Source organism: Hemitrygon akajei, chromosome 30 (genome assembly GCF_048418815.1).
Source record: "Hemitrygon akajei chromosome 30, sHemAka1.3, whole genome shotgun sequence".
Taxonomy (NCBI): domain Eukaryota; kingdom Metazoa; phylum Chordata; class Chondrichthyes; order Myliobatiformes; family Dasyatidae; genus Hemitrygon; species Hemitrygon akajei.
The window spans coordinates 4,701,741-4,728,445 of record NC_133153.1 but is presented as its reverse complement, the minus strand read 5'-3'; the positions used below and the strand labels follow the sequence as shown (position 1 = coordinate 4,728,445).

The 26,705-nt window shown below is 41.0% G+C and overlaps 1 protein-coding gene across 1 annotated transcript in view; it reads left to right on the top strand.

Moving 5' to 3' along the window:
* LOC140718660 (E3 ubiquitin-protein ligase NEDD4-like) overlaps nt 1–26,705 on the top strand; it is a 225,316-nt gene that overhangs the window by 118,808 nt on the left and 79,803 nt on the right. The window contains exon 5 of the mRNA XM_073032690.1: nt 2,378–2,431. Coding sequence (XP_072888791.1) covers nt 2,378–2,431 — 54 coding nt within the window. The remainder of the gene's footprint in view (nt 1–2,377; nt 2,432–26,705) is intronic.

The window sequence follows — 26,705 nt, the reverse complement described above, 5'->3', positions numbered from 1 at the left end:
ACTCACTCTAGCACCCCCTCCCTATATACCAGATCCTCAGCAACCACATGGGCAGAGGTTCCCCTTCTTCCTTAGCAGGGAACAGTCTGATGATGGTTGTTTCAGTGAGATACATTGCGTAATCCTCCCCAGGTCCCACTCCCTCATGTGGCTCCTCTCCCCCAGCCTCCTGTTCCACGGAGGCTGGAGGGGTTTGTCAGCTCTGGGACTGTGTGACCAAAGGTACTGGCATGGCTGCACAGGCGGAAAGGCACTCAGTTGGAGGGGGAAGCCCCTGGCCTTCTTCTAACCTCTCTTCCCCATCCTTACTATCTCACCAATTGTCTCCATCCCCCCATCAACGCTGGGGTCACCTCCGCTCAACGTCCGGGCTTGGTCCTTAACAGGTTCCGGTCGCCATTTATCCCTGTGGGCACCCGCTAACTTCTGCACCTTTACTAGCCAACAGGCCATCTCTGTAGCCTGAGTCTAAGCTGACTGGGCAGCCTCCCCCATGATCACACAATGTTGGTATCGCAGTTCCACTTGGTTTCTCAATTTGTATATCTCTTTATTCTTCTGTGAGATTGTCTTGTACTTCTGCTTTGCTGTGGCTGCCAGGCAACCAGAAAGCATCCCCCTGGCTTCCCTTTCTCTCGGGAAACCCTACTTCATTAAGTATAGACTCAGTATGCTGTCCCATGGGAGCCTAGCTTGTCTGACCAGTCTACCAGCATCCCATGGCCCGCCAGTAGATTGGTAAGACTCCTAAATCCTACACTGTTGTCGGTCCACCCCGAAACTTCTCACTTAGGGGTTCCCGCTCTTATTTTTCCTTTTACACATGTTAATCTTCTGTTCAATCACTGAACCTTGCTCGTAACACCAATTGTGTGAAGTCAGGTTCGGGGGTTCAGTGGGTGGGGATAGAAGACACTCACTACAAGTAAGTTACCCATTTATTTATAGAACAAGACAAACACTAAACGTTAAGTAAACCATTCAGCTTGCACTCAGTTGCAAACACTTACTGAAGTGTGTGCTCAGGCTCCCTCTTACTGTAGCACACTTCTGCTGTTTCCATGGCACCATCCCTGACCTGGTCCACAATAAAAGAGACCAGGTGTTTTCAGCGCACTATTTTTATACTCTACACGTACAAACAAGCTGGATGAACTCAACAGGTCAGGCAGCATCCGTTGACTTGTTTCAACAGGTCAACAGGAAACTCAACTTGTTTCAACGGATGCTGCCCAACCTGCTGAGTTCATCCAGCTTGTTTGTACGTGTTGATTTGACCACAGTGTCTGCAGTGTACTTTGTGTTAAGATTTATACTCTACCTGTGCCACAATGGCATCTGCTGGTGCAAGCATCAAACAGCAGCCAGCGGGAGTCTGCAATCCCTAGTTAGCACAGGGGAGCGGCTTTCTATGAATAGGTAAGATGGACACTTACTACAGATGTGGAATGAAACATACCGTAAAATGTGTCGTTTGTGTTAACAACCAACACAATTTGAAGATGTGCTGGGGTCCATTCGAGGCAACATTAAAAATAAAAGCCCATAAGTGTTGCCACCCATTTTTGGTACCAACATAACTGCGAAGTTTATTATGAGGAAGTCTGTATTTCGGGGAAGAGTACATGGAAGCTTGAAGAACAGATTTCCAATTAAAAGTTATGACTGACAATTTGAGAAGAGTTTGTTAAGACTACCAATAGTCAAGTACAATTGCTGTTCCTTTCGTATTTAATTGCTTAAGTGTTTGATACTTTTGGATGATCTTATGAATCTGTTGTCATCTCCAACCTTTCTGAGAATGATGTCAAGAGCACATTATGTCTGATGTGGTTGAAGATATTTGTTTTCTTATTGGTGTTACTGTTGCTTTGCTTCAGATCAATTGGTTACTGAAAATGCCTTGTAATAATTTAATTTATTGAGCCCTTCTACTTTCTGAGGAATAGATGAAGTATTTTTAGCAATGTTCTCATGATATTGCATTAGTTTGGCATGAGGCAGAAATTGAGAAGGTCGTTGTTGTCACCTTCTGCTTCTTCATATCCCCTCAGGATTGAGATGACTGCTCAACGCTGTAAGTTTTGAGGTGTCTGACCAGGCCAATGTCAGATCTTCAGACTTCCCTCTCCCCCCCACATATGGGACAGGGGTGCCTGGCGGGCTGCGTTGGTGGTTATTGGGGGAGGTAGAGCACTCTTTTTGCTGTATATACTTTTTGAATAATAGAGAAAGCTCATGAACGCTGTTTTGGGTAGCAAGGTTAAAACCCGAGAACCCATTGTGTTTATTTTATGCTGTTAAACTGTCAATGATATTTAAAAAAACTCCTGTACTTTTTAATGAGTGTATTTTTTATACTTGTACCTTTTGCTAGGTTCAGCCAAGGCAGCATCGGATTCTCTTTGAAGTGTTTGATGAAAACCGCTTGGTGAGTTCGTATAATCTGTATCGACCAAGAATAATCACTCCACAGTAACATAAATGTTGCCATATGTAACGTAGATAAAACCTGCTTTCATTTTCAATGTTGCCTTGAGTGGATCTCTTGTACGATAAGATGGATTCTTGGTCTCTACCTTGTTATGATCTTGTACTTCATTGTTTACTATGCTGCTCTGTTTTGGTGGTTTTTATACTTCATTCTGCATTGTTATTGTTTTACCTTATTCTAGCTCAATCACCGTGTAATGATTTCATCTGTATAAGTATTTTGCAAGACAAGCTTTTCACTGTATCTTGGTACATGTGAAAATAATACACCAATTCCAATGCAGTTCATGTCTGAAGAAAATCTTGTTTCATTTTTTGCATGAAATGTTTGGAAAAAGAAGCAATAAAAGATCTCTTTTCAGGCTTGAGTCAAATACGAAAGTTTGCTATGGTGTCTATTACTATGAGTATAAGCCATAATGGTAGTTTGCTTTAAAATGGAATGGAACATTGTCAGTCCTGCTTTGTCTCATAGTGGTAGGTTTGCTGCAGAGAAGATGGTTTCTCCAGTTCTCTGTTGTTGCTGAACATGAACTAAAAATGCTGGAAACACTCCTTAGCTCAGATCTAATGAAATATTCATTTCATTTCTCTTCCAGAGATGTCCCCGCTCTACTAAGTGTTTCCAGCACTTTCTATTTTTATAGTTAAATACCTTTGGTTAGTGATACAGTCAATGCTAACCCATTGTATAGTTTAAGTTTCAGTCAGTGTTCCTGTGCTGGTTACCTGCGCAGGTAGAAAGTGTTTCTGAAGATCTTCACCTATGCTTGCTGAGTGAGATGCCGATTGGACTGGGTGGCTTGAACTCCAGTTTTTTTTAAATAAATGAAATATTAGATCTATTTTCCCTTCCTCGGTTTGGAAGTACATCACAATTGAGACATTCTCGTCGATTATTCAACTATCAATGTTGAATTTTATGTGAGTTTTGTGCTTATCAGTGTCTGTGAGCTTGTTAGAAATTGAAAATTGCCTGTTTCTAGGATTTCTGTTGCTTTCAAAAACAGTTGTTCGGCTGTCAGTTCTCAAAATGGTGGCAATAATCATAGGAGTGCTGTTCCATTTGAATCACTTTTAATTTTAGCAATTGGTACTTAAATAAGGATATTAATGAATAATCATGTTGGCATTTTTAAAAAGGCATGTTTTGCTGCGGACAGTGCAACGTTAAGCAATACAGAAAAGCAGTTCATATTTTTTGTCAGTCTGATGATCAGACAATTGTGCTAGTCTGTCGTAGAAATTTGAGTCTGCTTGGCTGGCTAGAATTCCAGGAAAATAAACCTGAGATTATTCTGGATTTGTAGATCCTTTTCTAGGGAAGGTTTTGCTCTTTCCAAACATCTATATTTTTTGCAGCCAGAATATTTCTATTAAAAAATAGTATTTAAGCATGTATTCCTTCCTTCAAAGAAATAACCTCTGTCTGCAGCAGATGCTGTATTTAGTCAGGCTGGCAGTATTGGTTGCCTTCTGACTGAGCACAAAATAAAAAGCTCACAGGACCACTTTAACTTTTATGTGCAATTCAGGCTGTTCTACTTCAGTGTAGTAGTAGAATATTTTTATAAAACGGCATCTGTTTAAAATGGTGCAGTTGTTACAGCTTGATTATAAGCAGCACATTTTCCTTTCTGTAGCCACTTTTATCCCCAAAGGACATTCGGATAGTCATTATAGAATTACCAAACACTTTGTTTGTTTTTTGAAAAAAGTTTGACATTTTATTTCAACAACTTTGCTGAATAAACTATTATTTTTGTATAGCAACTTACAGGCTTTGGTATACTGTTAATAAGGTATTAAGTTAAGAACGTGGAAACTGTCTAAATTTATATTCTAATTGCACGCATTAAACCCAAGATAACTTTCTCATTCAATATTTATTTTTTCTTGTAAAACTTTGATCTTAGAATTGTGCTGTAGATTCCTATTGCAAACTATTTGTGGTCTTCGCCTGAAGTGTTCATATAAAGAATATGTGCCAAAGGAATAATTTCTGGGGTTACAATTGTTCTTATTTTTCATGATTATTACATGTAGGGTAGAGCATTTGAAAAATGCTTCTACATAAAAATAAATTACTTATTCAGTGCTTTCGAATCTCTGCAGCTGATCAGAAAGCTACAGGAAGAAAAGAATGTAGTTCTTTTGGCACAGCCATGAGTTTCAAATGTCAGGATGTGGCATTTCTGTGTGTGAAGAGAAAGGTTTTTCATAGTTAGCTGCACCGAACAGGCTTGAAAAGTACTCGCAGTCCACTATCAGCAGCATTTCACTCCAGAGGGATTCTAATAATAGTTCTGTTTTTGTTTTTTTTTTCCTGACAAGATTTACTTAAAATCGTGTCTATTCTTGATGGTTGGGTTTCAGTGTGTCCTCCTTTAACAGAACTGAAAATGTGAGTCTAATATTATTATCTATCACGAGCCAATTCTTGCACTGAAGAACTGACAGAAGCAAACTGTGTTCAACTATTAGTGCATAGCTATGGAGTCTCTCGCAGTTGTTAGTAGAGGTTTCCAGCGTATTTACCATATCCCTGCAGTTTAATATTGTGGTAGTGCTCAGAAACCCCTTCAGTACTGAAGTGTGCTGGATGTCGCTCTGAAATTTCCTGTAATGCAATACTATGGGGTAAAAATATGATGTTGGTTCAGTGCAAGGGAAACAGTAAAAGCTACAGTGTCTAGAGTGGTGCCACATTCTTGCCCTGCTTGGTGAGGATGAGATATAATATGTGAGACAGACATGCAAGAAGATTGTTTATTTTGGGTCAGATTCAGTCATTCATGCAAGTTAATTGAAGCAAGGTTGGCTGGAATTCAAGCTCTGCAGCAGCTGGGCTCCTTGTAAAGGTTGCTGAGTTTTCAGCGCTGTGGAAGGGACTGTCCTTGCACTTTGCAGACATTCATGGATTTTCAGACTTCTTGGAGGTATTCCTACGATCAAGGATTTTGTTGTTTTATATTTCTAACTTCCTGGGCTTACTAGTTATGGTTCAATAATGATTGGAATGCTGCTTGTCACATCAGCTATTTCTGCCTATCTACAGCTACTGATGGTGACTGTATCCCAAGTTGTGCTGCTTGCTATGTTTGCCTTCAGCTTTTCCTGCAAAGTAGGAGATTTTAACCAGCTCGGATCCATTCCAAACTAGGACCACATTTGTTTTACATTTTTTTAAAAAATGGCCCGCCACTTGCGATTGCATTTTGCGACCAGGAGGAGCAACACGGACCCACTGTCTGAAGTTTCAGGGGAGAGCTTGGAGAGTAACATTTGTATGACGGTTGAGACTCTGTCAAGAAAGAATGTTAATCAATTGACTACGCCTGAGTCTGTACTGATGCCAACAGTATCACAGAGTGAACGCATCCTGCAACGCAGCTCTTCATTGTTCATACCGCAGGTTAGTAACAATGATCAACTCCGCAAAAAGAGTTCCACTTTGCAGATATCACTACAGTCCAAACAGTCGAGTAGGCACTGTGAGTCTGGTAACAGGGGCAGCTGTGAACGTGCTTTGTTTAACACCAATATACCTTTTCACCAAGAACTCTTAGATCATACGGGGCTGCCTGCCAAATCATCAGCGAAGTTGAGGAAATCGAAGGTGCCGCTGAGGCGCTGTTCATCACTGGTGATATTTCCGCAGAGTCCTTGCAGCACTCCTCCAGCCACGCTGACCAGCCCAGATCCTTTCACAGGTCCAAGTGGCAGCTCCACACTAGGTAGATTCCTTCCTTGCTCCCAGGAACCAGTTCAAAGTGAAGATCGGATTGTTTCAAAATCCAAAGAAACAAGTACCTGTTGTGTTGCAACAGCAGTTAATGGGCTGCGATTGTCAAATCCAACCTATTCTTCTAGCGAAGTTAGAGATATTAAACCACTTTACTGCAACGGGCACCAGTCTGGTAAAAGTCGAGCACTAGATTGTGGTGAAGAAGATTCTGAGTGCCAGGGTAAAATGAAGAAGCTGCACAGACCTTTGAATCACATTCTGCATTTGAATTGCCAAAAATCTCTTGTATTGGGAACAGAGACCAAGGAAGGACAAATATACCATGAATCATTTGTAAAGGAATTTAAGCAGAGCTCTTTAAATACTGGGTGTACACGATATCAAGATATCAAATTAATAAGGAGCACGTCAGTATGTTTGCCTTCATTTAAACACTCTGAGTGCCAAATAAATGATAATGGAGTTATCGAGAGGGAAAATGTACATGGTCAAAGCAGACGCCCCATCTTTCAAAGAAGCCACTCACTTGAGGTTCCCTGCCAGATGGTCTCTAGTAATCACTTGAGGCTGAGACATTACTGTTCAAGAGTTGTGAACCCTCAACTACAAATTCATGTAGCCCCAAGATCGGAACACAAAATCTTTGTTTCAGAGGAGAAAATAACTGGAAGCTACAAAAAAGAACCCAGTGCAAATGTTTGGGGACAAGAGTATAAGGTAAGCTAATTAAATAAGTTGGTCAAAGAAATTATAATGTCAGGCTTACTAAAATGCAGGTTATGCTAGAGTATGTAAATGTGCCTCAGAGACAAATTTTAAATTAGAAGAAAAGTATTTTCTTACTATTCATATCATAATGTGGGTGGTGTTAATTTGTATTGTTTTAAGCCGTTTGTGGAGAATGGCAAATATAGGTGATTCTGATATTAAAATCATCAAACTCTTTAGTTCAATAATATTAACATTTATCATAATGATGATAGACTCAGGTCTTGTATTGATTTGTTGTAATGGTGTCAGTATTCCGGTTATATTTGTTGATGTAGACTGTATGGATGTTAAAAGAATTGTCAAAGCACATTGTTCATTGTGTAGATATTCTCATTTAAAATAGTCTTTAGGCCAGTTGTTACACTGATAATTAATCAATTATTTGAGTTCTCGAGGAAAGTTTTTAATGGATCTCCCTGTTAGGAAATTAATTTAAATTAAATGTGTGAAGTGAACTCTAAGTTAATGTTCTGCACTATTAATTATCCACAAAATAAATTGCTACTAAATGTCTACAATCAGTCAGAATTCTGCTTTCTGCCGATAAGCTTCATCCTAGAAGAAGAAGTTGTTACTTATCCAGAAAAGCACAAGCAAATTAAAAATACGGTATTCTGGCTTTGGCACTCGCAGAACAGCATACATGAAAGCCCTTTGACAGAACAGCTTATCATGAACTAGCAACTAATGCTGCTGTCTTAATCCAGTATTGTAAACATCTCATTATGCTTGACAAAGAACATCATATTGCAGTCTTTGAATTTGCACCATTGATGTTCTCTGAACAATCTGCTCTTTCACAAATTTTAAATACCTTTTTTGCTTTGAGTAAGTAAGTGTGCAATTCAAGTTTTAGGTAGTAAAGATGAGTCTTGCAAGTTAAATTTGGATATGAAAATCCACTTCCTATTATTTAAAATATTTCTACTTGTAGTTTAGTTAATCTTAGTACCATATATTAATGATTTCCCATTGAGCAACTTGGTTCCCTCCTCCTAACATACAATCTTTAATTAGCTGTGGACTTGTGCCTATTTGGATAAACAGACCTTTATTTCTAGAATGTATCTCTTTTAAAACCCAGTATATATTTCACCTTTTCTATTTCACTTATTAAGTTCAGCATAAATTTATCCTCCTGAATCAAATCTGTATGTGTCGGCTTTGCATTGAAGAGATTATTAGGGTTTCTAAAATAAATAGACAGTTAGGTTATCCCTTTGTTTTATAAACTGAATCAATATTAGATTTGCTAAATATAGCCGAGCATAGACCTGATTTAAAAATATTGCTGCCAGAATATTTCTCAGACTCCAGATAGTCTGGCCTAGCACACTTATATGGAAGGTCTGAGTTCAAATATAACAACTTGATATTGGAGTAGCGGTGGTCACTGTCAGCCATCTGTACAGGGCAGCCATGAAATTGGATCAGCACCATGGTAGAGTTCTGTTGTGCTTACAGACGTAAAATGTCCACACACTGCTCTATCACTTGGGCAATAGATTTCAGCAACAAACTATCAGATGACCTGCTGTCTATAATTAACAGCTTGTTAAAGGCTATTTTTCAAATCTAGGCAGAAAGGTTTGACTACTGTTCTGTGACAGGTTATTACATTGAGACACTGTTAATTATTATGGATATCCAAAAGCACTTCTAAAACAGTAACAAAAATGATGAAATTCTGAAGAGATTTGCAGCACGGTTAATTTTTTAAATTTCAAAGATAAAACTTTTTGAAGGTTGACAGTGTAACTTTAACCCTTCAAACTCTGCAGATAAGTCTATATTGTCATCAATATGCAGGAAAGCCTCCGTGACAAGTGGCCTTCACCCAAGGCAAAAAAAATGTGGTTCCTTTGTCATCTTCTGCTACAATGCTCTTGGATCTTATCATGGATCTTTGGGAAATTTATCCAGTATCAGCAAAATATTTTCACTTTTGTTAAAATTTGAGTGTTTACCTAAGATGTTGATCACAGGAATTTCCTTTTGTTTGAGGGTCCATGTAATGAAGGTGGAGTTGTCATGTTGCATTGTGCAAACTATGTTTAGTAGCTTTCTGCAATTTCTCCATTAGGTGTTTCCTCTCTTCATTGGTTGTTGGCTGACATTAGATTTCTGTTTATAAGATATGCCTGCAACTGATCTACAATACTCTTGTGTAGGCTTTGTATAAATAGGCCAGATGAAAAGTCGTGTGAAGGGTGACAGAGATGAGAAAGGGCAATACCTGGCATTGTCTTTGGGTTATTATTACTACAGAGTTCTGGCATTCCATCTCAAAGGAGGAGCAAAGAATAGATTGCAGAACATCCTTTTGAGTCTGTGTGTTATGGGGCACCTAAGTTTGCAGCCCATCATGTACATTACAGATTGCTTCAGTTGTATTCAACCTGTCAGAAATAGTGTGATAAGATGGCTGTTTGTTCAGGTTTTTTCCAGTGTGAATTATTATTTTCTTTAAACCTTTTGGATCTCAATGAGCTTCACTTTGACATGGTAAGCCTCGCACTTTAAATGTGTGTGCACCTTCTGGTGCTTCAGTCCTTTGGCGATGAGTGTTACTTATTACACTCATTACTTTGTCTGCAGGTAGGATAGAGGATTTTACTAGATTAGATTTAAGGTCCTGGTAATAGAGTTAATAAATGGCTTTTGAAAAAATGGTGTACTTTTAGATCACCATTGGTGCAGAATATAAATTGTATGTACCGTGCTTGTAATCTCCAATAGCAACAGTTTTTCTGCACTTTCAGCACCAGTACATGATGTGATGTTGTTCCAGTTTTTGCTCAGGATATGATTTTCCTTCTGTAGTTTTCACTGTAAGCAACATTAATAAACAACTAAAAGCATCATTCTTGTAAATTATTATTTTGTAGCTTGGGGAAAAATACACACGCAGGACAACAAATACTTTTTTTGGTCTTTAATTCTTTTATCTGTTTTAGATATTTTAATGCAGAAAGAGGGTATCAAAACTGACAAAATGAATTTTTAAAAAATACAGTTCCTGCTGTTACAATCTCAGCCTAATTTCGGTCCACACCCTGTCAGCTTTGCAGTATGAAAATGAGTAAAACAAAATATACAAAACCAATACAGTAGCAGCAATTCTAAAAAAATACAAACAACATCTGTTTAAAATTTTCTTTCTTAAAAAGTTAAGCTATTGCTCATTACAGAAGATCTAGTTAGTATCTAAAGAGCATCAATTAGCTCTTCTAAACTGATATTTAGCAAATCAAACCCCAAGTGAGCAATGAAATGATTAGAGAGATCTGGGAATATTAGAAACATTTCAGGCTCTGCTAAAAGCAAAACAGATTCATGGACAAAATAACTTTTTTCTTTTTGATAATGATGTGTGAATCATTTGTTTCCAGTGGATAAGGAATGCTTTTGAATGCTGCCTTCTTCACTGCTGTTTTGAGTATAATCAGATTTAATAAATAAAAGGTAACCACTGTTGAATGAAGAAAGGCTGCAGTCCTTGATTACTTATCAGCAACTTGAACAAAGTTACAAGAACATCAAAGACACAAGCTTTGTTTGCTCCTTTGGCCCCTTGCAGTTGCTGCACATTCAATAAGATCATGGCTGATTATTTCCTCAGCAGCGTTTGCCAGTATCAACACGCATCCTTTGATTCTCTTGGTATCCAAAAATCTACTGATCCTTGCGCTGAAAGCACTCAATGACTAAGCCCTCTTGGGAGAGGGGGAAGGAGGAGAATTACAAAGATTTACCACACTCTGGTGAAGAAATCTCTTCATTTCCACCCTAACTGGGCAACCCATAGTATGAAATGATAACTCCGGGCAGGTGAAAACAACTCCCCTGAGAAGCACCACAATAATTGTTACGTTTTATTAGGTTACTTTTCACCCTTCTGCATACTAGAGTACATAGGCTTAATCTCTCCCACGTTGCCCCAGGTATCGATTTGTAGAACATTTGTGGCAGTGTGACTGCATTCATGTTCTTTCTTTGGTAGAGAGCCCAGGTCAGTCCAGAATTAGTGTAGGTCTGATTTCCCCAATGCTCTGTATAATTGTAGTATGACAAATGTACTCAAACTTTCTTGCAAAAGAAGCTGTTGGATTATTTACCATCCTAATGCCTTGCTATACCAACTCTCAGTGACTCATATTCAGGGATATCCAGCTGCTTCTCAGCACCAGTATTTGTCAATCGCTTGTTTAAAAACAAATGGTGATTAAATGCTTTGAGAGGCAGTTTATGGCTAGAACTAACTGCTGTCTCAGCAAGGACCTGGACCCACTCAATTTGCTTATCACCACAGTAGGTCTGCTGCAGATGTGATCCCATTGGCTCTTCATGCAGCCTTGGATCACCTGGACAACAATAGTACCCATGTCAGGATGCTCTTTATTGACCACAGCTCAGCGTTTAACACAATAATTCCTACAGTTCTGATCAAAAAGCTCCAGAACCTGGACCTCTGTACCTCCCTCTGCAACCAGATCCTCGACCTCCTAACTGGAAGAACACAATCTGTGTGGATGGGAAGTAACATTGCCACCTTGCTGATAATCAACACTGGTGAACCACAGGGGTGCCTGCTTAGCCCACTGCACCTCTAGACTATGTGGCTAGATACACAGCTCAAATGCCATCTATAAATTTGCTGACGATACAACAACTGTATTTGATTTGACCACAGCATCTGCAGTGTACTTTGTGTTTACAACTGCTGTATCGTTGGCAGAATTTCAGATGGTGACGAGAGGGTGCACAGGAGTGAGGTATGTCAGCTGGTTGAGTGGTGTTGCAGCAGCAACCTTGCACTCAACGTCAGTAAGATCAAAGAACTGATTGTGGACTTCAGGAAGAGTAAGATGAGGGAACACACACCAATCATCATAGAGGGATCAGAAGTGGAAAGAGCGAGCAATTTCAAGTTCTTGGGTGTCAATACTTCTGAGGATCTATTCTGGGTCCAACAAATCGAGGCAGCTACAAAAAAGACATGATAGTGGCTATATTTCATTAGGAGTTTGAGGAGATTTAGTGTGTCACCAAGGACTCTCAAATTCCTACCGATGTGCTGTGGAACCATTCTGATGAACTGCATCACTGTATCATGGGTGGGGGGTGGGATAGCTACTGAAAAAGGATAGAAGTAAGCTGCAGGGGGTTGTAAACTTAGTCAGCTCCATCGTGGGCACTTGCCTCCACAGTGCCCAGGACATTTTCAAGGCATGACGCCTCAAAGAGGTGGCATCTATCATTGAGGACCCTCATCACCCAGATTATGCCCTGTTCTCATTGCTACCATTAGGAAAGAGGTACAGAAGACTGAAGACATACACTGAATGATTCAGGAACAGGTTCTTCCCCCCTACCAATGGGAACTGGAATCAGAAACATGAGGAAATCTGCAGATGCTGGAAATCCGAGCAACACACACACACACACACACACACACACACACACACACACACACACACACACACACACACACACACACACACACACACACACACACACACACACACACACACACACACACACACACACACGCAGCATCTATGGAAAAAAGAACAGTTGATGTTTTGGACTCAGACCCTTCAGCAGGACTGGAGGAAAAAAAGATGAGTATATTTAAAAGGTGGGGGGGAGGGGAGAGAGAAACAGAAGGTGATAGGTGAAACCTGAAGGGGGAGGGATGAAGCGAAGAGATGGGAAGTTGATTGGTGAAAGAGATACAGGGCTGGAGAAGGGGGAGCCTGACAGGAGAGGACAGAAGGCTATGGGAGAAAGAAAAGGGGGGAGGTGATGGAAAAATGTTGACTGTAGTCTTTTCCATAGATGCTGCCTGGCCAGCTGAGTTCCTCCCATATTTTGTGTGTGTTGCTTGGATTTCCAGCATCTGCAGATTTTCTCTTGTTTGGGCAGGCAAGGAGATCAGGTGAGAGAGGGAATGGTGATGGAGAGGTGGGGGGGCAATTACCAGAAGTCTGAGAAATTGATGTTCATGCCATCAGGATGAAGGTGGAATATACAAGGTGGTGTTCCTCCAACCTGAGTGTGGCCTCATCACAACAGGAGGTCATGGATTGATATATAGGAATGGGAACTGGAATTAAAATGAATGGCACTGGGAGATCCCGCATCTTCTGGTGGATAGAGCGTAGGTGTTTGGCAAATATACAGGAGGCCATACCGGGAGCACTGGACACAGTAGATGACCCCAGCAGGCTCAGAGGTGAAGTGTTGCCTCACCTGGAAGGACTGTTTGGGGCCCTGAATGGTAGTGAGGGAGGAGGTGTAGGGGCAGGTGTGGCACCTGTACCACTTGCAAGGATAAGTGTCTGGAGGACGAATGGACAAGTGAGCCACGTGGGGAAGATCCCTGTGAAATGCAGAAAGTGGGGGGAAGGAAAGATGTGTTTGTTGGTGGTATCCCAGTGGAGATTCCTGAATGGACATCGAACTCCACCTCACTGTTTTTAAAAATTTCTATTTTTGCACTACTTATTTAATTCACGTTTTTCTCTATTATTAGGTATTGTACTGGTGCCGCAAAGACAACAAATTAAACAACATATATTGGTGATATTAAACCTGTTTCTTTTCTTTTCTAATATTTTATTAATTTACATATAAGAATACAGAGTACAAGAAAAAAAATATATCAGTACATTATACTAAATCGCATATAAAGACTCATTACCCTATATTCATACAGATTGATTAATTCATAACATTGAAATACAGTAATTTTATTATATAAAAAAATCTAACCCACTACCAAGACCGAAGCTGATTAGTTTAAAAAAAAGGAAAAAAAATTAAACATCTTCTGTGCTTTAACAGCAAATCAAAGGTTTTGAAAATAATTCAGAAAAGGTCCCCACAATGTTTGAAAGTCTTGACCAGATTCAGGGATTGAACATTGAATCTTCTCTAAATTTTAAACGTGACATCACATCACGTAACCATTGGGCGTGAGTAGGAGGGGCTGCATCTTTCCATTTAAGCAAAAACATCCTTCTGGCCGTAAGAGAAATAAAAGCCAAATGTGCAGGTCAGATGACTCCAAAATAATATCCTTTCCTCCAACAATACCAAATAAAGCGGTCAAAGGATTAGGCTTAAAGTTTACTTTGAAAAGTATCTAGAAAGTTTGAAATACTTCTTTCCAATATTTTCCAAGACTCGGACATGTCCAAAACATATGAATGAATGAAGCTTCTCCATTATTACATTTACCACAATACAGAGATATATCTAAATAAAAACGAGACAACTTATCCTTGGTCATATGGGCCCTATGAACCACCTAAACCTGATTCTGATTCTGATATTCTGCTTTTGCTATTTTTTAAACCACGTTTTTGTCCATTCACTATTTTCTCTAGCGGACTCTGTATTTTCTCACTCAGCAATCTTGAATATATTACACTTGGTCCCCTTTAAACTTGGTCCCCAGTTTAAACTGTGAACGCTGGTGATACCCTCTCAACTTGAAAATGGGCTTGCTTGTTCCTCATCTGTTTTCTAATCCACAGTTCCGTGTATTTCCCCTAATTTCATGTGCTTCAGTTTAACAAGCTGTGGGGGTGAATGCAGAGTCTGGGGAGAAGGAGACATTTGGGTTAATGTAGGTTATTATTGAATAAATTTCATGATAAATATACTTTGACCTCTGAGTAGGAGCTTGATGGTCAACACATTCCCTGTGTTTCTGAGCTGTATCTCAGTCAGTTGTGGATCTCTAGATCAAAGGCCCTCAGAGTTCGAATGTGCCACTTCTAGCCTCTCCTGTGTTCGGCAGAGGATAGAAAAGCATGAATACGTATACCGTCAGACTCGGACAGTTTCACTTCTGCTTGACAAAGCTCTCATATGCTAAAGATGAATTCATTGCTCTCCCATTCTACCTTGCTGTGGCCTGTGCACTTTATTCATTTAGCTGCACTGCTCTCTCTATAGCTGCCCACTACATTCAGCACCTGCTTTGTTTTACTCCCTCAGTATATGCCATGATGTGCTTTCGTATGTAGGCAGAATGGTTTCCACTGTATCTCAGTACAAAGAGTCAATGATAGTGTGCTTGTTCCCTTTTACCTTTTTCAACCTGGAAAGAACCTCTTACAGGTATGTCATATATCATTTTCCTTTCATTTATCCATATTCTCTCTGCCCAATCCTATTGATCACTTTCAAATACCTTGTTTCCACCTCCTTAATCAACTCTGGCATTTTTCCTTTCACTGGTCTGTAATTGTTTGCTCTTTTTACTGTGAACCTCTATAAATAAAGAAAACACACCTACTGGACATATATTTCTGGATAGTAATGATGTCAAAGGTTTCGGAGAGAAGGCAGGGGAATGAGATTGAGAGAAAAAATGAATCGGCCATGATGAAATGGTGGAGCAGGCTTAATGGGCCAAATGGCCTAATTCTGCTCTGATGTCTTATGGTTTTTATTTTTTCTCAAGCTTGACAATGTGTGTAAGTAGGAAAACATTCTGCTGTTGGTTTTATATTACTAAGTATAAAATTAGCAGCAAAGTCTTAACTAAGAAATTGTTTAACATTATAACATTATCTTTGCCACCTCAGGGATAAGAAACCTGATACTTTTTAATGCAGTTTGGCCATGCAAAGATCTTCTGTGACTTGAAAACGACTGAAGCCTGGCTTTTGTGAAGACCTGAATGAGAATCCAAATCCAGATTAATAACACAAGCATGTGTCATGAAATTTGGTGCTTTGCTGCAACAGTACATTGTGATACATAATAGAAAACTATGAAGTACAACATGAAATGGAATTAAATAAGTAGTGCAAGAAGGGGGAAATACTGACATAGTGTACATAGGTTTATTGTCCTTTCAGAAATCTAATGGTGGAAGGGAGGAAGCTCCTGTACCATCTCCTTGATGGTAGCAATGAGAAGAGGGCACGTCTTGGGTGATGGGAGTCCTTAATGATGGATGCTTCCTTTTTGAGGCATCACCTTTTGAAGGTGTTCTCGATGCTGGTGAGGCTAGTGCCCATGATGGAGCTGGCTAAGTTTACAGCATTCTGCAGCTTTTTCCAATCCTGGATGGTAATTATTATGGAGAGAATTCTCTATATTAGAAGTAGAGCCACTGGCGTGCCTTCTTTATAACTGCATCAATATATTGAACCCAGGATAGATCTTCAGAGATGTTGTTATTCAGGAACTTGAAACTGCTCACCCTTTTCACTGCTGATCCCTTGATGAAGACTGGTGTGTCTTCCCTCAACTTCGCTTTCTTGAAGTCTACAATCAATTCCTTGGTCTTACTGACGTTGAGTGCAAGGTTGTTATTGCGACCCCACTCAATCAGCTGGTATATCTCTCCTGCTCTTTCTTGTCACCATCTGAAATTCTGCCTACAATAGTTGTGTCATTGGCAAATTGATAGATGGCTTTTGAGCTGCGCCTGGCCACACAGTCATGGGTGTAGAGAGAGTAGAGCCGTGGGCTAAGCATGCGTCTCTGAGGTATTTCTCTAATGGAAAGTGTCTTTGACCTGAAACGTTAATTCTCTTTCTCTTTTCATACATGGACCTGACCTGCTGAGTACTTCGAGCATTTTCTGTTTTCATATTCATTCTCGTTGGTCTTATTTGTTCAGTCTTTTAAAAGTTTATTTTTCCCCAAGAAAAGTCATGTGTCCTATAAAGCTGTAGTTGGAATCTCCTCTGACCAAACCACACCTAACTTACCTGTTCAATTCACCATTTTCAAGTCATTGCTTTCAGATTCGGCCATTAACATTCATTCTCTTAACTTCTTGTCTCTGATCTGCGGAACTGTAAAGGAGAGTTAATCACATCGAATCTGTACTTTGTGTTCTGAAGAGTTTTCCACATAATTCCAGAGTGTAACTTCCATGATATAGAATGTACAGGGCTCTCTCATCAATAAGTAGACAGGTCAGACAGGTAATTTCCATTTTAAAAGAAGTGCTAGCAGCCAGGTGAAAAGTGGGATGAGGCAGAGTTAATCTTAGAAGTAAATGGAATGCTGCAACGTACTTAGCCAGCATCGGCATGATGGAGAAAATGGCCTTCTCCAGTTCTGTAAGTTGCTGTGATTCTGTCTTCAGCAGTTATATAGAACCTGAAAATTGAGTCAGAGGTTGGAATAACCAGTAAAATTTAAGGAGATTTGAAGGTATGGATATCAGCCAGGTATGTAAATTACATCAGTAAATAACATGAACTTGTCATGCAAAAATAAAACTGTTTAGGCTCCCTTCCTGCATGTGCAATGATTTGTGTGGTATTACTTGCCACTGACTCTAGAGTTTAAATTCTGGCTTAGTTGAAGACTTGGAAACATAAAAGACAGCTTGGTAGTGTTTTGGTGTTGAATTCTGTAGTTGATGCTGTGTGGAAGGTGGCAATTAAATCCTGGAGGGATAAGTGAACATTAGTCCTTTCCCTGAGGCGAGTGTCTCCAGTACTGAGGCCCTGGTTGCCCAAATATCAGACTGTTCTGTTCCTAACTTTAAAGATGAGAATTACCAGCTGGATAGAGGAAAATATTCAAAGCACACTTAAAATGCAACACACTCACTGAATCTTGGGTGTCTCCAGACAGTGGTGGCTTAGGGTGAAAGGGAGCATATTCAGAGCTTCGAAGTCAAGCTCACTTGCCATGCTACCCACCCAGGTCTCCCATTATAAACACAAGAAATGGCTTGTTGCAACCTGCCCCATCAGTGGAAGTGACTGCTGTTCCTATGTTTCCCAATACTAATTGATTGTCAATTATAATACACTACTGGCTGAGAGAATATTATCTTAATCCATAATTAACTGTCTAACTTGTAGGGTTTCTAGGCCCCCCTCAAAAACGGAGCTATTGAGATATCTGAGATATTATGACATTGCAGTGAAGCCCATGATTTTGAAAATAGTTATGGAATCATTAACAATTTAGGCTTCTTTGAACATTTATTATGTTTACAGTGGTACGCATCATAAACATCTGTGATGAGAAAAAGGTTCTGAATTTGCAAAAGTAATCTCAAGTACATGCTTGTATGAAAGTTGCACGTTCATAAATTGTATTTTTTTATCCACTTAAAATTGGCAATAGTATTTAATTCTTGAACTGGAAACACTGTTCTTTGTAGGTTATCATTGCATCATGTTGTTATTTTTGGTACTCTGGGTGCTCTATTTTACTTATTGAAAACATGAAGTGTAATCAAAAATTGTAGGAGTGAACAATTAATCATATTTTACAGAAGCATCTAAGCAGGCTTTTGTTAACTCCTGCATATTGCCTTCCTCCAGTGCTCTCCCACCTGTTCTCCCTTCATTTGTAAACTCTGCTGCCTGTAGCTTATCTCAAACTTGGTCCCAGAAACTTCTTACTTGGGCTTGTTTGCTTGCATTGGAGAAGACTCGATCTTTAGAATTAAGTTCATCATCACATTCGAGTCCTTTCAAGTCCTTGCTGCTCTTAATGTGTCTTTTTTCTTGGAGGCTTGTTCACTGCAATTTTTCACCATTCTACAACAGATGACCAAGCTCTATAATCTTCTTCCGGTCTCTACCTTTCTCATCTTTAAACCTACCTCTTCAATCAAGCTCTTGGTCACCTGTTCCTGAACCCAGCACACATAATATCTGAATGTTTATGTCAAGTATCTTTGTCTGTTTTATTACATTTAAGGCTATTTGGGGCGATCTAATCCTTGTCAGAATCCAATACCTTTAAATTTTGGTTCACTGTCCTGTATGGAAAGATCATAAATGAACTGAGAAATTTGAACATCTGTATAATATAAAAGAATAGATTATTTTCATTCAAATTAACTGCTGTTTTTTATTTGCAATGATTTAAACTTAATTCATTCTTTTTCTAAATACCCCAGTTATGCCAGCACATCTTTTTTCCTTCATATTTCATCAGTTTGATGACAAAGTTTTAACCATTTGTTTTCTGTTTAAGGGCTGGGGTAAAAATCTGCTGTTGTGCTATATCTGAGCTTCTATGTACCATTGATAAACAGTGGGTTATAATCTGTTTTTGGAATATATGGCTGTAATACACATTCTAATTAGTCCAACACATTGATCATGGTAGCAGATATGTATTAATTTGTCCCATTGATATGTTTGTAGGTATTCTCAAGTAAGGTAGCATAACATGTATGTGATTGGTCTGGTAATCCAGAGGCCCAGAATGATGAGTTAAATCATTGTAGCCGCTGGGAATTTTAAATTCAGCTAATTAAATAAATCTGGATTTAAAAATCAGTAAAAAGCCAGTATGTTTTCTTTCCCCCTGCTCTGGCCCATCTCTCGCTCTTTTTCAAAAGAATGGTGCTGATTCTTCAGTTCCTTTTGAGTAGGCTGAGTGGACCCTTCAGACAGAAATACTAAACTGACGATGATGCTTAGATCCCCTGAATGAACAGGGAATAATCAGTACTTGATCTGAAATATGTCAAAAAAATTTCTCTCCATTTGCTGGTTGCAGTTAGACCAAAATGTCCACTGTCCACAACCATCTTAGCTTGTCAGCTTTCCAGTCCATTCTCCACCATGGTGTTGTAGTAACTCTAGTCTCCATACTGCAAATTGCTTTAGGTTGCCATTTATATTATGTAATACAAATAATGACAGTATACATATGTTTTATATTTTAAAATAAAAACAGTGGATTTGAAGGTGGATTTATACTGCATTCCTTGTCATGTAATCCTTTCTCAAGAGAGCATTTGGGCTTCTTGTGGGATTAACTCATTTCTCTAACAGATCAAGAAAATAAACCATGGACACAAAATATAATTTGCCTGAGAAAGTATTTTTATAAATAGAGTTTCAGATTTAACTGTAAGATACAAAGAAGGGGCTTAAACAGTTATAACTTCCCTTTTTCAGCTATTGGTGCAGCGTCAATGTGGTAAAGTACTGTGGTGTGACGTAGGCCATTGTATCTCCAAGTCTACACTAACACAAATTCAAGGTGTGCTATCGTAGCAAGTTGCTTTAAAAGGGAAATGTGACTCAGTATGTACTCTCTTGGTCAGGTAAAGACTTCAAATCAAATTTTCAAAATTTTAGTAGCGTGGAGTTCCAGCTTTTTGTGCCTCTTGCTACTGTATTTGAGTCTGTATTCTGTATACTGTATTCCTCAAAGTATGAGAAACTAAATTTCTCTGCATTCAAATCCAGGTAGTCGGTAGCACTGCATGTAGGTCTGTTATCAGTGGTGTTTTGTATTGTCCAGTGAAATATTAACCTAATTACTTTAAATCATTGCAGTAATGTGCTACTTCTTCAAGCTTGTCTGCCACTGAAGGAGCTGATTTGGATTTTTTGTTACTGCTCCTTGGGGGGATTTTGAGTTCTCCTAGTGCTTAGTTCGGCAGGTGGGAAACTCTTGTCTCAGTGTTCACTGCTCACATATTAAAATCACAGAGCTAGGGACTAGAACTAGGGGATATAGTCTCAAGATTTTGGGGGAACAGGTGTAGGATGGAGATGAGGAGAAACTGCTTTGTCCCAGAGAGTAGTGAATCCCAGGGAAGCAGTAGAGGCTACCTCATTAAATATATTTAAGACACCTACCTTTCATAGAAGGAGGAGTAAGGGTTACGTGGAAAAGGTAGGTAGATGGAGCTTAGTCCATGGTCAGAACAGCCATGAACATATGTTATGGCAGAGCAGGCTTGACAGGACAACTCCTGCTCCTATTTCTCACGTTCTTATAAGATTAGTCATAACACATCTATCTGCTCCTTTGCCACAATTATTCTCCACACTAGTGACCCACAAGACTGCACCCTCAGCCCCCTAATTCTCTATATTTCCATGATTGCATGGCTTCAGTAAACAGCATTGCTTTAAGATGTTTAAAAAAATCTATCAACCATGAAAATTGCAGATTCCGGTCACGAGTGCAGTTCCCCTTTAAGGAAAGGGAAGTGAGGAATGTGTGCTGGGCTGCAGATAAGATTGAAATGCAGAACTCTTTGACCCCCCCCTCCACCCCCACTCCCTGTTATCCTGCTGCTGAATATACAGTGTCTGGAAAATGAAATTGAAGACCTCAGAGCAAGATTGCTGTACCAGAGGGACATCAGAAACTGCTCTGCACCAAGCTTCATAGAAACGTGGCTCACCCCCACCATTTCAAACCCAGTGCTGCAGCCCAAGGTCTTCATCATCCATCACAAAGACAACACAGCTAGTCTTTTAAAGGTAGAGAGGCAGAGTGTGGTTCATGATGAACTCACCATGGTGTACAGACGTGGCGGTTCTCTCTCAGTCCTGCTCACATGACCTGGAACATGTAATACTCAAGTGTATGTTCCACCCCTGGCCGAGGTCAGGCAGACACTGGAGGAGCTGAGCACTGTAATCGGCAGTCACAAAACAGCCACTACTGATGCCTTCCCAGTCACTAACCAAGCCAGGTGAAGAAACCTCCGACCAACTACCATCAACGTATCGCCTGTGGAACCAGAGGAGCCAATGCACCCGATCACTGTTGCACCACCATCACTTAGAATGTCTGATCACCTGGCAATACCTCTACTCTCTGTGTATAGGCAGAGACTGAGGACCTCAGCACCAGTGCTGAGCACCAAAGCATGTGGTCAAGGGATGCCCTAAGAGCATTTACAGGACTGCTTTGAGTCACTGGACTGGACAATATTCAGGAATTCAAAGCAACACACACACACACACACACTGGAGGATCTCATCAGGCCAGGCAGCATCTATGGAAAAGAATAAACAGCTGACATTTCGGGCCAAGACCCTTCTTCAGGATCTTTGAATCTGAATGAGTGTTTCTGAGTTGTCACTGACTTCATTAAGACCTGCGTTCAAAGGTTCATTTTATTGTTGAAATATGTATGTACAATACAGTTCTGGTATTTGTCATCTCCAGGTAGCCATGAAATACAGGAAGACCATAGGAGCTGATGAAAGAGAAGGCATCAACTCCCCGAACCCCAAAAGAAAAACAAACAAAACTTGCAAACTCCAAAATGCCCCACCCCTCCCCCACAGGATAAAAAAGTGACAATAGCAACAGATCCCCAACCTCTCCCCCACAGAAATAAGACAGTGACAATAACAATCCTCGACCCCCTCGCAAATAAGAACAGCAACAGTAGCATCAAAACCCCCACACACAATAAACTAACCGATCACCCACCCACCGATTGGCCACAAGAAAGAAAATGCCAAAAACCTGAAGGTAGCCAATATAAAGAGCAGTCCAACAATCACATAAATCTCAGGATTTTGAAAACATCCTTCTGCCAGTATACGAAGAGAGCAGCTGCACGGGCTCGGTACTTCCGCGAAGAGCGACATGATGTGAAGTGTGGATGCCTGCGAGAACAAACCAGGCATATGCAACCCATGGATGAACCGGAGGATTTGTAATCTGTTAGATCTATGGCATTCAAAATCAGTGATGCAGAACTATAGAAAGATATTTTATTGATCACAAAGGAAGTTACAGTGTCACAGTAGCATTACAAATGCACAGATTTTCAAATATACCAATATTAGAAGAGATGTAAGAAAGAACAAAAAATAAGTTACCTCAAACAGTCTAACAGGAGGGGGGTCATCACTTCCTTGGCTATAGGTTGACTCATTATAGATCCTAATGGCCGAGGGTAAGAATGACCTCATAGAGTGCTCTTTGGAGCAGCGCAGTTGTCTCAGTCTATTACTGAAAGTGCCCCTCTGTTCAGCCAAGGCGGCATGCAAAGGGTGAGAAACATTGTCCACCATTGTCAGGATTTTCTGTTGGGTCCTTTGTTCTACCACTGCCTCCAGCCAGTTTGACTCTTCTAACAGAGCCAGCCTTTCTAATCAGTTCATTGAGCCTGTTGGCATCACCCGTGTTGATGCCATTGGCCCAGCACACCACTGCATAGAAGATTGTACTGGTGACAACAGACTGGTAGAACATGTGAAGGAGAGGCCTGCATACTCCAAAGGACCTCAGTCTCCTCAGGAAGTAGAGGTGACTCTGGCCCTTCTCGTACACAGCCTCGGTGTACTTCTATACAAAGAAATACAGCTTATGGAAGGGTATTTTAAGAGCCCAATTGAGGTTAGAGACAGAATTGGATGCACACCAGCTCTGGCAGGGTTTGAAGGCCACTGCTTCCCACGATTCTGGTGGCATCAGAATGGGGAAAGGGAGTGAGTTCATGTGGGTGTGAGAGGAAAGATGGGATTAATGTATTTAGGTGTATGATGGTTGGCATGGATGTGTTAAAGTGTGTGTGTGTGTGTATGTATGTGGTAGGACACAATGACTGTGATCATGTTGATTTTATTATAATTATAGGCAACTGATCAAGATGGTGCCAATAGTGGCATTGCTTTGCTTGCGGCTCTGATGGGAATCATCAAATATTCCCGTTAAAAGACTACTACAGCCACAGGAAGTGTAGACAGAGGAGAGCTGGTTTCCATGATATGCTGACCTGTGTCCACAGTACTCTGCAGTTCCCCGAAGTCACAGGCAGAGCAGTAGCCACACCAAGCATTGATGCATCCAGACCCAGCTTTCTCTGGGCCATCAGGAGAAACTGGTGAAGGTCAAAGGCGACATGCTAAATACTTCAGCATCCTGAGAGAGTGGAGATGTTGCTGAGCTTTCTTTGCCATGCATCCACGTGGCTGGAGTAGGACAGGCTATCGGTGAGATTCACTCCTAGGAACTCTTGACTTCGTCACTGTTCATCTAGTCAGGAGCATGTGCTGTTAGTAGTAGGAGGCGGAGTGTAGGGCCATTAGGAGGAGGAGGAGTTTAGGGCCATTAGGAGGAGGAGGAGTTTAGGGCCATTAGGAGGAGGAGGAGTTTAGGGCCTTTAGGAGGAGGAGGAGTTTAGGGCCATTAGGAGGAGGAGGAGTTTAGGGCCTTTAGGAGGAGGAGGAGTGTAGGGCTGTAAGTAGGAGGAGGAGTGTAGGGCTGTAAGTAGGAGTGTAGGGCCTTTAGGAGGAGGAGTATAGGGCTGTTCAGAGGAGGAGGAGGGGAGCGTAGGGCCTTTAGGAGGAGGAGTGTAGGGCTGTTCAGAGGAGGAGGAGGGGAGCGTAGGGCCTTTAGGAGGAGGAATGTAGGGCCATTCTGAGGAGGAGAGTGGTAGGGCCTTTAGGAGGAGGAGTATAGGGCTGTTCAGAGGAGGAGGAGGGGAGCGTAGGGCCTTTAGGAGGAGGAGTTATAGGGCTGTTCAGAGGAGGAGGAGGGGAGCGTAGGGCCTTTAGGAGGAGGAGTATAGGGCTGTTCAGAGGAGGAGGAGGGGAGCGTAGGGCCTTTAGGAGGAGGAGTTATAGGGCTGTTCAGAGGAGGAGGAGGGGAGTGTAGGGCCTTTAGGAGGAGGAGTATAGGGCTGTTCAGAGGAGGAGGAGGGGAGCGTAGGGCCTTTAGGAGGAGGAGTATAGGGCTGTTCAGAGGAGGAGGAGGGGAGCGTAGGGCCTTTAGGAGGAGGAGTATAGGGCTGTTCAGAGGAGGAGGAGAGGAGCGTAGGGCCTTTAGGAGGATGAGTATAGGGCTGTTCAGAGGAGGAATGTAGGGCCATTCTGAGGAGGAGAGTGGTAGGGCCTTTAGGAGGAGGAGTATAGGGCTGTTCAGAGGAGGAGGAGAGGAGCGTAGGGCCTTTAGGAGGAGGAGTATAGGGCTGTTCAGAGGAGGAGGAGGGGAGCGTAGGGCCTTTAGGAGGAGGAGTATAGGGCTGTTCAGAGGAGGAGGAGGGGAGCGTAGGGCCTTTAGGAGGATGAGTATAGGGCTGTTCAGAGGAGGAATGTAGGGCCATTCTGAGGAGGAGAGGAGCGTAGGGCCTTTAGGAGGAGGAGTATAGGGCTGTTCAGTGGAGGAGGAGAGGAGCGTAGGGCCTTTAGGAGGAGTATAGGGCTGTTCAGAGGAGGAGGAGAGGAGCGTAGGGCCTTTAGGACTAGGAATGTAGGGCTGTTCTTTTGCCTACCCTAACATTCTTGTGTTTTCTGATCCCAAGCAGTGAAAACTGATTAAAATTTCCACATTATTTTCTCTCCAAACTCATGCTCCATTAAGGCAAGAATGTAGATAAATGTTTGATTTGGCAATTAGCTTTAAAATTTCCCAAGATATAAAAATTATTATAATCAGGTCTGTTTCAAGGAATACAATCTTTCAGTGTGCAGCTTGTAAGGTGGACCAGGTTACTGGAAGTTGCGTTACTTTGCTGGAGTTAGTTAGAGAACGGTACTTGACTGGAACTATAACAAATAAATGCTCGAAGCAAGTGGGAGGTACAGGCTCGTAGATGACTTGTAAACATTGAGAGTAGAGTTGACATAAAAGGTGTGCTAAAGGTTATTTGTGGTCAGTGAGTGCAAGTCAAGCTCTTGAACTGCACACAAGAACTATTAATATGTAACCCCCTCTCCAGATATTTCACACTGTAACTAAGGTGGAATGCTATCAGTGATTTGCATGTACATAACAACAGAATTTGTCCTAATGCCAGCTTCATTAGACATACTTTTCATGTAATGTATTATGTGACAGGAAGTTGCAGGTTTCCTGTAGTATCACCATCGATGGCACTCTCTGGATTGCTGCATTTGTTGTTGCGTACACGATGCAAGAATTGGCAATTGTTGTGCAAAGCACAAAGGTGGTTTGCCAACTTGGAAAAGTGAAGCATTCCAAGCAGCCTTTGGTGTTTGAAACCAAATACACAGAGTACAGAGCTCCCTTTAGATCTAATGGCTTCATCAAAGTAAAAATAAACGTGTGCTCTTATTAAAAATCAAAAATCAAACATCAAACCAAGCCTTGGAGTTGGTTATCTGAAGTTTCCTTTTGGCCAATACCTGTGCTACTTAAAAGAGAATAAAATACTAAACCTGCTCATAAGAATTTACTTTGAATCATTAACTGATGAAATAATGAGTTCAGAAGTTTCATTTGTATCCATGTAATTATTGTTGTTCAGGTGAAATGTAAACCATGGGCCAAAGCTTCAAAATACAACATACTGTAGATCTCGCATTCTACTGAGGATGCAAACATTTCAAACCAACTGCTGAATATTTTGGATCTTAGTACAAAATGGAGCAAATCACTGGGTATGTTTAAAGTGGAGGTTTACATGTTCTTGATTAGGAAGGGTGTCAAAGGTAATGGGACAAAAGCAATAGAATTGTGTTGAGAGGAAAAATAAATTAACCGTGATGGAATGGCAGAGCAGACTCTGTGGGCGGAAGAGCCCAATTCTGCTTGTATGTCTTATGGTTGTCTGAGTTACTTCAACATTGTCATCTCTCTGCTCTCTAACCCATCTCCCCCATTTCGCGTACATCTGCCCTCACCCCATCTGCCCACCACTCCACTCGGGATAGGGTTCCCCTTGTCCTCACCTACCACCCCACCAGCCTCTGGGTACAATGTATAATTCTCTGTAACTTCCGCCACCTCCAACAGGATCCCACTACCTAGCACATCTTTCCCTCCCCCCACCTTTCTGCTTTCTGCAGGGATCGCTCCCTACGCGACTCCCTTGTCCACTTGTCCTCCCCATCCCTTCCCATCGATCTCCCTCCTGGCACCTATCCTTGTAAGCGGAATAAGTGCTACACCTGCCCTTACACTTCCTCCCTCACCACCATTCAAGGCCCCGCCCCAGACAGTCCTTCCA